An 11,323-nucleotide genomic window follows, 5' to 3' on the forward strand; every position below is an offset into this window, starting at 1 on the left:
GAGGCTCTCCCCACCAGAGGGCAGCTACACATTCCAAAACAAGCTACAGGCACGGCTGGAGAGCCTGGCAACTGGTGCTGTGCAGAGCTGTCTGACACAAGGAGCTGATGTTGCTCCAGAAGACAGCATATGCCATATCATTTTTCTGTAAAATAATCGAAGGAGTGCTTTCAAAACAGAGTAACAGAAATTGAAAATATAAGGAAAAGTTATTTATAATATTCTTATTCAAAAATTGTTTTATGGCATATTGAGAGGTTTTTTTTCACTGTTAATTGAACTGGTGAAATTAAAGCCATAGTGTAATTTCCTTTACACTAGAACAGAACAATGGTAATAGTGGGACAGTCCAACAGTTTGATTTGCTCAGTATTTAGTTTTTAAGAGTGGCCAGCAGCAGGTGCCTCCAGGAAAGTTAAACAAGTCAGGGAAGCAGGCAGCAGTGCCCCCCCAGAGCCTCTCTCTGGTTTGGACTATTTGCAGCTGAGGGTCGTGGGGTGACTTAGGAACTCTTGCAGGGATTTGAAAAGAAGGAGGGTGCTGAAGTACACAAATCTCCTTTTTCTCTAAAAGGTAATCCCAGATCTTAAGCAGCAAGTTGCTGAACTTGAAAATCAAAAATTAGATCTTGAAAACCGTCTTCAAGAGCAGACTGTAAAGTTGAAAGGTAAAGTACCACTGTCATCCCCAGTCTTTCAGTTGTTGGAGATGAACATGATGAATTCCCTGGAACTGAACTTTAAAAAGCTGAAGTAATATTCCATGACAAGTTCATTGCCTTATTACTTACTTACTTATCAGTAAAATGAAAGAAAAGTGTTGTATAGTTTACATCTCTTCTTAAAGAACAAGATGCATGCAAATATGCGTGCTTTGTTTGCCTTTTTGAGGTCATTCAGTTCTGCGGTTTGGAAGTCTCCAAATGTATTCAACAGGGCTCTGCTAAGAATGTGTAGGATGGAATATGTCCTTTGGAAACAGTCATAAAAAAGATGATTTGGAACTTAAGGCCTACTCTGTGAGGTGGGCTTAAGAGAATGCTGCAAAACACAGAGTGGGAGACGGGGGAGAAGTTTTTCTCGATTTAGGAAAGCATACTTTGCTGAGCAGTTGGAGTCTCTCTAACTGCAGTGTCTTCCTAGGCAGCTGATTTAAAATTAATGAGTGGTTTTACTGCCAACTGCAAGAAGTTAGTAGTATCAAAATTCCTCATCCCATATAATTTTCTGTGTGGTTATGGAGTAGTCGCATATTTCTCTGATACATTATCCGGCAGGACATTCAATTTCATTTGATGAAACAAAATTCTGAGTGTAAGAAAGATGTACTGAATACTAGTACTGAAAAGTAAATACCTTTGATTTTGTTTCTGTTTTGTTTTGGGGTTTGTTGCTATTTATTACTGAAAAAAAATGGAAGAGATGTCAAATCGGCTGCATTATGAGCTGGAACGGGATAGGACACACAGACGGTAATTTTTTAATTGTTTGTTTGGTTTGTTTTGGGTTTTTTGTTCATTTTTTGGGTTTTTTTTTTGTTTGTTTTTAATTTAAGAAATTTATTCACTATAAGCTATGGTAACAGAGTCACTTAAACTCTTAAAAGTATTACCTTCTACTTCAGATTTGCCTCAGAGCTGTGAACAGTTAATTACTAATGGACAAGTATGATCTGACTGTGCTTTCACAGAAGATTTAAGAGACAAAGCTTCTTATCTGTTTTTAGAACTACTGAGGCTCAGAATGAAGTCGATGCAAAAGAAAATGAGAGTCTGAAAGACACAACCCAAGGAACTGAGGGGCTGAGCAATGGTTTGATGCAAGATGAAGTCCAGGATGAAGTACAAAGCAAGATAAAGCAAGTGACAACTCGACTTGCTGTGGAAAACATGGTGAGGAAATGAAATTGTCATTAAGCAACTGTACCTGAAATGCAGGATAAAAAGAACGAAATAATGATTTTGTGGTATGAATAGGATGTTTCTTCAGTTAATTGAGGGAGAAAAAAAGATATGAAGGTGTTTCTTCCAGCAAATAAAAGTAAAAGCACATCATAGTGCATTTTAATTGTGGCAATTACATGGAACAGTAGAAAACTTATTTTAATTGTATTTACTCTGAACTCACTGGCTTCAATTATTACAGGATCTTGAAGAAAAACTAGACATGAAAGACAGAATAATAAAAAAATTAGAGGATCAGATCAAAACTCTGACCAAGACTATTGAAAAAGGTAAGATATTGTTGTGTGATTTCTTTTGCTTAATAGCTTTGAATGCTCAGTGTATGTCCAAAGAAAAAAATACTTTTTTAAAGGTGAAGTTTGGGGTAGGGTTAGAAATTTAAAACTTCAGAAAAATGTGCCAGGGGAATCATCAACACAAATTACATGAAAGTCCTTTCCTGGTTTGTTTGGTTTTTTCCCCAGCTAAACAATAGGCACGATGGGGACATGGACTGTACGATGAAGATGAAGGCAGAGGCATAAGGTCCTGCCAGCAGGAGTTAATGCACACCCTCACACAAACTCTCTCTGGTAGCAGAGTAATTCTTCACTACAGGATACTCTTCAAAACATTGCAGAGTGTCTAATGTAGAGGTGTATTGTTGCTGTTTATTTTTCTTATTCCTGCGAGTAATCCCACTGAATCCAGTGAAGCTATTCATGAATAATATCAATGTTACTTAACTCATAATGCTTGGAGCCATCAGCTGAGAACATTAGTGTGAGCAGGGCCTGTACTCTCTTTTTCACAGAGAAAGCTGCTTCTCTCCAATAGTTTGTTCTGACATGACCATAAGCTTAACCATTAACCTGCAAGTAACAGTGCTTTTGTGTTTGACAGCTGAAGCCCATGTGCCAACTGTGCCCAAAGAGTACATTGGAATGATGGAGTACAAGAAAGAGGATGAAGAAAGGATCATTCAAAATCTGATCCTCGGTATTTTAGTAGAACTTGGAATTTTATAAGTCACCAACAATATTCAGAACACCATAACAGAAACTACAAGGGACCGTATTTCATTTATGTTCAAAGTTGTCTTTTCCCCCCTTTTACAAGACCTCTCACCACCAATACAATTTGGAGGCTCTGTATTGCTCTCTTTCCACTGCCAGACATTTTTCAAGTACAGAAATGCTTTTTCTGTGTAAAAACTATTTCTCTGACTCTACATAATGCTGACTCTGTTACCTTTCTTCCTATTTATCCACCTCTAAAGCTTTAAAGAGCTCTCAAGAGCACACCAGGGACTTGAATTTACTTTCTTCCTGGTCATCTACTAAGTCTGTAAGTCACTGTGGTTTTGTCTATGTGTGATGGTTGCTCTCCTGCCTGTCCTTTCCATATCATCCCTTCACTGACAGGAGCTGTACTTCATGTTTCTCTTGTAGAAGGGTTTTGTCCTTCATCTGAGCTTTACATAATTTATAATATCAGTCTTGCTGCCAAACCAGCTTTTTCTCATTAGCTTACAATTAATAGTAAATTTGACGAATTTTCTATGTACATTGGTACTATTATTAAATTAACAACACCTATCTTTCCTTCTCACCTCCTTTAGCCTTGTGAGTGTTTATATTTTTGTTAGCAAAGGTGTGTCCTTAAGCAGCGCTGGAATTTGGTGGGGCATCCAGAGGGTAGTTAAATGTAATCTGCTTTTTGAAGTTGTCCTGCCTGGCATAGCCCATGCTGGACCTTAGAATTTGCTATAATGCTTTCCTGCCCCTCAGAAGAATGTAATTAATACTCATATGTGAGCAGTATTGTTACAGAAGTTTTCAGAAACAAGCAGTTCACCAGAAAATCAGTTACCAAGTGACTGGTCACTGCAGAAGGGAGGCATGGTGCTTGTCTTTTTCAGAATGATACATTGAATAATTGAATTTTTACATAATAAACCCGATGACTCTCCTCTATGCAGATTTGAAGCCACGTGGAGTTGTAGTTAATATGATACCTGGCCTTCCAGCTCACATCCTGTTCATGTGTGTGAGGTATGCAGATTACCTGAACGATGCTGACATGCTGAAGTCTTTCATGAATGTAACCATTGATGGTATCAAGCAGGTTGTTAAGGTAGGAGATTGTCTGATGGCACTATACTGTACTTTTTGAGTTCTAACACAAGGTTTACAAGATGCATGCATGGTACCTGGGGAATCCAACACTTCCATCTGCTGACAGTCCTGTAAGAGAATGATAATCATTAGTGACACTCTTTCTGAGGTTTGTAGCAGCATCCCTGTGAAGTCTCCAGGTAAGGCTCTTCTGTGCTGAACACTGAATCTGCAGAATGCATTAACATAAATTATTTTTATCTGAGGATCTTGTTGACAGGCTCATTTCAAGTATTTTACATTTTACAATGAGTAGCTAGTTAGGTGAAGTGCACCTGTGCTTCTAGCACTGGTAGAAGTCAGAGGGACAGAAATGAAGGTTACTGTGTCTGGCAGCAGGCAGGTAGTGGAATCTGAAGAGGTTTTTGCACTGCTTGGCTGCTGGTGTAATTCAGCATGTCATCTGGTACTGCAGCACTAGAACCCAAACAATTAAAATCAAATTGCCAGGCAGTGTACAAAATTAAATCGTAAAAAAAATTGCTATGCTGTATACATAACAAATTCAGCTCTGTGAGTGTTTTATTATGGATTTATAATGGAATGAAACACCAGACAGAGGCAGGAAGCACAGGCAGGAATGGACTGTGGTTTATGCAGTTGGATATGGACAGAGAATGCCTACAGTTTGTACACAAACAAATCTATAGCACAGTTTATCCATTAGAGAAGCTTGTGTTTAGTTAGAATTGTGTTTGTATGTAGTTCAGGTTCATTTGTGAATGCAGGTGTTGTTCACACTTCTTTGCAGGAAGCCCTCCAGAACACTGCATATCCATAGGAATTGTAAAACTGTTTGTTCAGGCTTATTATTTAGCCTGTCTGTCATGTAAGAACACTTAAGCAGTATTTACCAAACAAAGGAGGGATCTTTGCTGTGTATTAGCCTGGAAACACAGCAGGATTTGTTCAGCCAGCACCTTACAGATGCTCTGTGCTCCTTCTGCTATAGACAGGCTCTGTTCTACAAATGCTGTAATGGTCTTCTCTTTAATTACTGAATTCACTTCATGAGACAATGCCATAGTGAGTCTGATTTACTTGCCACTTTCAGGAACATTCAGAAGACTTTGAGATGTTGTCCTTTTGGCTTTCCAATACATATCATTTTCTTAACTGTTTGAAGCAGTACAGCGGGGAAGAGGTAGGATTGATTTCATAAAATATTTTCATTACTTTTGACAGATCTTAACTGGAATTTAAAATAGTGTTAATTAATAACTGTTCACCAGCTCACCGGTGCTCCTTGCAGGTATTTACATATTCACATTGCTCTGCAGTGCTAATATGTGTCTTATACAAATAATAAGACAGTATAGAACTAATATCAAAGTGCTAAAGTAGGTTAAAGACAGGACATGGAAACTGCTACTTAATTTGAATTATTCCATATGAGTTTAATTTGAGCTGGACTTCAGATATCTGGCTGTGTGTATATATAAAACAGCTTTACTATTTTATGATTAGGACCATTCAAATACCTACTGCTACCAAAATAGAAGAAAACCTCGGGAAAAGAGCTAAACAATAAAATGTTCAGGTTTTTCCCTTATTTCAGTTTCTTGTTTAAGCTAAATCTCATTCTGAGATTCAAAGTTCTTTTAATTCTTTTCAGTTGGAAACTCTTGCTGTATTTTTCATGAGGTTTCACAGACTTAGGTGGCCTGAACTGGGGTTAGAGACGCTCCCTCTCGTGGCCACACCGGGGCTGCCTGGAACCCAAACCATTAAACTTCGTCACCAACGCTCTGTAATTGGGGTTGCAGCCGTCGGGAAAGCTCTGAATCCAGAATTTACTTTTCATCTAGATTCTAATGCATATTCAACACCTCACACAGGTTAGGATTCGGAGTAGACTTTTGAAGTCAGAACTTTGCTAATGAAAAGTCCAGAAATAATATCTCTTTGCAACAATACCATGTGTATTTTTTTGTTTGCCGTCATAGTTGAGATAACTACGTAGATGGCTTTTTTTCCTTTTTTGTTTTTTTTTTGGTGTGGGAGGAGAGGAGAACAGGGAGCGTTTGCTTTCTGTTTAAGAGATCTAGGAATTGCTCCAAAGCTCATTGACATCTATGCATGCCTTTCCTTTGGCTGTAGGGGCAGAGCAAACATCAGCATAAACTGGAAAATTAAGTACAGGAAGCATCCATTGAAATTAGCTGTAGCTTTGACTCATTCTGAGACTCTGTTCAGCCAGAGATGAAATTAGTAACTCCAAAACATTGCAGCAACAATTTATAATGATCATGTTCTAATTATATTTGCAACTCACTTGTAGGAATTCACGAAGCTTAACACTCCACGTCAGAATCAGAACTGTCTGAAGCATTTTGATCTCTCAGAATACAGACAAATTCTCAGCGATCTGGCCATTCGAATATATCACCAGTTCATTCTTGTAATGGAGAACAGCATTCAGCACATGATTGGTAAGACAACAGCAATCCCAGCAGACCTAAATGCAGCTTGTGAAGGGTATGAATAAAGCTTATACAGGGAGGCAGAGGGTGGGACAGGCTCCTTTCTCCTGATATTTACACATAGGTGTTCCTGCATGTGTATTTCTACACGTACAAATTTTACTGAATGGTATGTTCCCAGACTTTTTCCTCAAAACTTCCTAGGGTGGGATAATGCTCTGAACCTAAGCAACATCATACAAAACCAAAAAGCTTTCTAAAAGTTCTGTGCTCCAGAAGCCTTTGTCAGTATCTTACTTTTCTTGTATCATTTAACTTCTAAAATATCCCAAAAGTAGGTTTTGTTCAATAATTAATGCAACTGAAAGGAGCCTCAGGAATTTTGATTTTATCAGTTCTTTTCTGTTGTATTTCAGTACCAGGCATGCTGGAGTATGAAAGTCTTCAAGGAATTTCTGGCTTGAAACCTACGGGGTTCCGTAAACGTTCTTCTAGTATAGATGACACGGATACCTACACAATGACCTCTATCCTGCAGCAGCTCAGCTATTTTTATAGCACTATGTGTCAGAATGGCTTGGACTCTGAGCTCCTAAAGCAGGCAGTGAAGCAGCTTTTCTTTCTGATTGGAGCTGTCACCCTCAATAGTCTCTTCCTCCGTAAGGACATGTGCTCCTGTAGAAAAGGAATGCAGATAAGGTAAAGCCAGTAAAGTTTCAACAAGCTCGAGAGAGAATTTTTAGCACTTGTATGTAATGCCCTTTATCTCTAAGTCACTGGATATTCTGTGACCATTCTGCTGGAGGTAGCCAATTGTTTTCACTTCTTTTGGAAAACTAAGTATTTGTATTATGGGCTGAGCTTTCTCAACATGACAACTACAAATGGTTCTTTTCATGGAAACACTAGTGGAGGAAAAGGCAGAGAAAATTACAGTCTGAAGTTTAAAGTCAGACATGGTTAGGATTCTTTCCATGCTAGCTCATCTGTGATGTGACCAACAGTATTTTTAATTCTTTCTTGCTGTAGTAAACAGGTGCAGTGTCTCAGGGCTGGCAGAGATACAGAAGCTGACTTGCATGTTTCATGCTCTGTGACGAGAGGCACTGAGACAGAGCCTTGGAGGGCATAAATTGAGCATCACTCTCTTGCTGCAAGCATCAGGGAAACATGCTCCTAACTGTTTTGCAGAGGAAACAGTGCATTTGTTTTCCAGTAGTCAGTCTGCAGGCTCAGGTGAAGGAAAATCAGTAACATCTTGGCCCATCTGGGAATATGATTAGAAGAAAGCTGGTTATCAGTTATAAACCTGGCCCTGCTTTGTAACAGCAAAGATTATTCTGATTTCTTGTACATGCTCAGTTGTAAATACATGTTTTAATGCCATACAGTGCAGTAGACAATGCCAGTATATATTAGTAATTTTCTGTAAACAACAGCTAAACTAAGAACTCACTTTCTGTTAGCCAAGCTTTAAGAAATAAAAAATGAAGAAAAAATAAAAATTGAAGTATACAATGGATTTAATTTTTAGTTCAATAAGCTATTAATTGTTTGATTTTTGTAATCTGCAGGTATCATTATTAACTTAAAATGTATTAATTTGAACGCTGCATTAGAGGAGTATTTCTTCTTTAGCAGTCTTCAAAGTAACTTGCTTGTCAGGGGGAACCTGACATTTCTGCTCTTTGTTCATGGTTTAACCCAGATGTAATATCAGCTACTTGGAAGAATGGCTGAAGGACAAGAATCTTCAAAGCAGCAATGCCAAAGAAACTTTGGAGCCCCTGTCTCAAGCAGCCTGGCTCCTTCAGGTTAAAAAGATCACAGATAATGATGCCAAGGAAATATGTGAACACTGCACATCTCTTTCTACTGTGCAGGTAATGAACCATCTGTTTTCTTCTGGCAGCACTGATTGCAGAATCTTAGCTGTCTAAAGTAAATTGTTGCAAAAAGCCATTGGACTTCCATTTCATAAAAGTAGCATTCCTCAGCATTCCACACCATCACTTGTTAAATTGAAATTTTAACTCCTCATTCCTGATTGTTTTGAACATTTTAACTGCTCCCGTGGTGAATGTTTCCTTGCTTTGTTGTATCCTACATTTTTGCTCCACAATGTATTTTTTTAAGTATGTCACAGGGGTTTTTTATCATTTCCCTTAATCAACTCAGCTTTTTCTACATCTCCTTGATCCTGCTGATGCCTCTGGAAATGAGTCATAGCAACCATCATACATGTAACAACTCAGTAGGTGACAAGTCAAAATTCTCTCTTTGCTGTAAAATGGTTTACTGAAACTTTAATTAAATATCAGTAAGAATGTCATAATAATGCTTTCTTCTTTTTGTCTTCTCCCTTTTTATGACACACTAAAATAGTCTTTTGTAATTTGAGCAGATAGTTAAGATCCTGAACTCCTACACTCCGATAGATGACTTTGAGAAAAGAGTGACTCCATCATTTGTTCGGAAAGTCCAGGTAAGAGCTGCAAGTGCTCTTTCTAATATTCAGCTTGCAGGATACTTCACCTACGTGAGTTTTGATGCTCTGTAGTTGTACTTGGCATTTACATCGTATTATTACTAAGTTGCTCATCTTCTCCACACTTGAAAGTGATGCAAACAAATCTGCTTAACATCATGTAAAAGCAGGATTTGCAGTGGGAAGAAAACAACGTACTGGTTTTGCTTTGATTCTTAATTCAATGATTTCATGCTCTTTCTGTTCTGATTTCAGGCTCTGCTGAACAACCGTGAGGACGTTCCGCAGCTGATGCTGGATACCAAGTATCTCTTTCAAGTGACGTTTCCTTTCACCCCCTCTCCACATGCCTTGGAACTGATACAAGTCCCCAGCAGCTTCAAGCTTGGCTTTCTCACAAGGGTTTAATAAAACCAGTGCATTGGTATTTCCTCAGAGACTCTATAAAGACAGCAGACTTTCATGGTTCATTTCACCAGCTGGTGGACAGTATGGCAGGGTGCAGCGAATTAAGCTGTTAAAAACTTGTTCTTCAGTCAAGACTTGAACAGTAGGAATAATTTTGGCTTATTTCCTTCTCCCTTTTCTTACTCTTGTCCCTTCATTTCAGTCCTACAAGGTTAACTTTATATCATCACCTGGACACAAAGCTTACCATGCAGATTTTAGTCCAAACCTGATGAGAAGAGCATTTATCTGACAAGTTTGCATTGCTGCCATGTCAGCGGCAGCCAGAGGGGAAGAGTGCCATGTGATAGGTGCTATGCTCTACAGCTGTCCTTGCCTTTGCTTCCTGTAATGGGAGGGTTTTTTTCTTCCCAAGGCAATTCTGTTCTTTGCCTTGGTGTACTGGATGTGTTCGAGACTGGCTTTCACTGTTCTATGAACAGGGGAACTGAGATCACTCAGAGAATGGCTCTTACAAACCCACAATGTCTTTTTGTAGATGGGCTGGCTTGGCTCTCTGAGTGCTTGCATTGCAGCTCAGGCACTCTGCATGGCCCTGTGGCCAGAGCAAGGACTCAGGTGCTCTTCTTGGAGACAGGTTTCAATTTTGTTCTCTGCAGTGACAAGTTTGGATTCAATATCAGTTATGGTAATAGAAAAGTTAAGTATAAAATTCGTGTTATGATCCAGGTTTAAATTACAAGCTTGGTTCTCTAAGAGACAGGAGTCATCTCCTGGTTTGGTTCCATCTGCAGTGCAGTGTATTTCAGAATATACACTGAGTATGCACACATCACCTTTCTGCCTTTCTTGTTTTGCTGGTTTCCCTGCTCCAGTCCAGGAGCAGATGCAGTGGTTGTGGTCTGGTGTTACTGATAAACCCAGCTTAATTCCTTACATTTCACCTTCACTTACTTAATTTCGGTTGCAGGATCCTTAAATGCAAAAATGGTCTCCTTTTTGCTTTGTTCAGCCTTCTCCCTGTGGTCAGGGAGTAAAATTGTAACTTTATTTAGTTCTGGACCCCGTCAGAACAGCAGGGGAAACAGCATTCACCTCACCCCAACAATGACTGTCCTTAGAAATTCCTCAGTAAATAATGCTGGGCTTCTAGCTACTCTATTAGCCATAGTTATTAAAATCAAGTACTAAAGCTCTGAAATAGTTAAAGGATTAGAATGAATTAATTTAAGGAACAATTTATTTGATTTTTTTTATTATTATTACTACAGTGTTAGTACTTGTTTAATTTCACAAAGAATCTGTAGGTATAAAGAGGGAATCATTCTTGTTATTTGGTGTTCTTGGTGCTTACTATGTACAGTGTAATATTCCTCATGATATCCACAGAGATATATTCAAAATATATGAAGGAAAAATTTTGTGTTTTGTTCAATAACAATAAAAGCTGTACAAAAGATCACACATGTAGGTAGACTAGTATTTTAACATGTTAAATAAAGTAGCTTTTAAATCAGTTTGTAGTTCTTTGTGTGATGCAATAGTTATATTTTCAGTTTGGAGTCATTTGAAGGAAATTACTTGGAGCTATGTGAACATTAGTGAGTACTGTCAGTCTTGTATTGCACCACAAACATTTATTTAATTTAGTTGCTTTGCTGTAACACTGTGTGTCTTCCTGTCAGCATTGTGTGCTGTCCTTGGCTCCTCATGAATTTCTGGAAATAGTTTGATGTAGGCAACTTTTGTTGCTGCAAGTTGTGCACAGCTTTTTTTTTGCAGCTCCTGGAGCTGTGTGTGTGCTGCCTGGGCTGAGTGAGGAAAACAACAGCCCACCCTTGCATGCGCGCCTCAGAAGCGCCACAGCGCGCGTTGTTACGGCAAA

At 38.7% G+C, this 11,323-nt stretch overlaps 1 protein-coding gene across 1 annotated transcript in view; it reads left to right on the forward strand.

The window, feature by feature from the left end:
• The window catches only part of MYO5C (myosin VC), a gene marked incomplete at both ends in the record, with an annotated part of 31,840 nt that extends 22,402 nt beyond the window's left edge, over positions 1-9,438 (forward strand). The window contains 12 exons of the mRNA XM_082290916.1: positions 574-667; positions 1,420-1,471; positions 1,726-1,891; positions 2,145-2,232; positions 2,846-2,941; positions 3,924-4,078; positions 5,174-5,263; positions 6,401-6,551; positions 6,959-7,241; positions 8,251-8,425; positions 8,947-9,027; positions 9,286-9,438. Of these exons, the coding sequence (XP_082147042.1) occupies positions 574-667; positions 1,420-1,471; positions 1,726-1,891; positions 2,145-2,232; positions 2,846-2,941; positions 3,924-4,078; positions 5,174-5,263; positions 6,401-6,551; positions 6,959-7,241; positions 8,251-8,425; positions 8,947-9,027; positions 9,286-9,438 (1,584 nt within the window). The remainder of the gene's footprint in view (positions 1-573; positions 668-1,419; positions 1,472-1,725; positions 1,892-2,144; positions 2,233-2,845; positions 2,942-3,923; positions 4,079-5,173; positions 5,264-6,400; positions 6,552-6,958; positions 7,242-8,250; positions 8,426-8,946; positions 9,028-9,285) is intronic.
• Between the last annotated feature and the right edge of the window lie 1,885 nt (positions 9,439-11,323).

This window comes from Coloeus monedula, assembly GCF_965178545.1.
Source record: "Coloeus monedula genome assembly, chromosome: 14".
NCBI lineage: Eukaryota > Metazoa > Chordata > Aves > Passeriformes > Corvidae > Coloeus > Coloeus monedula.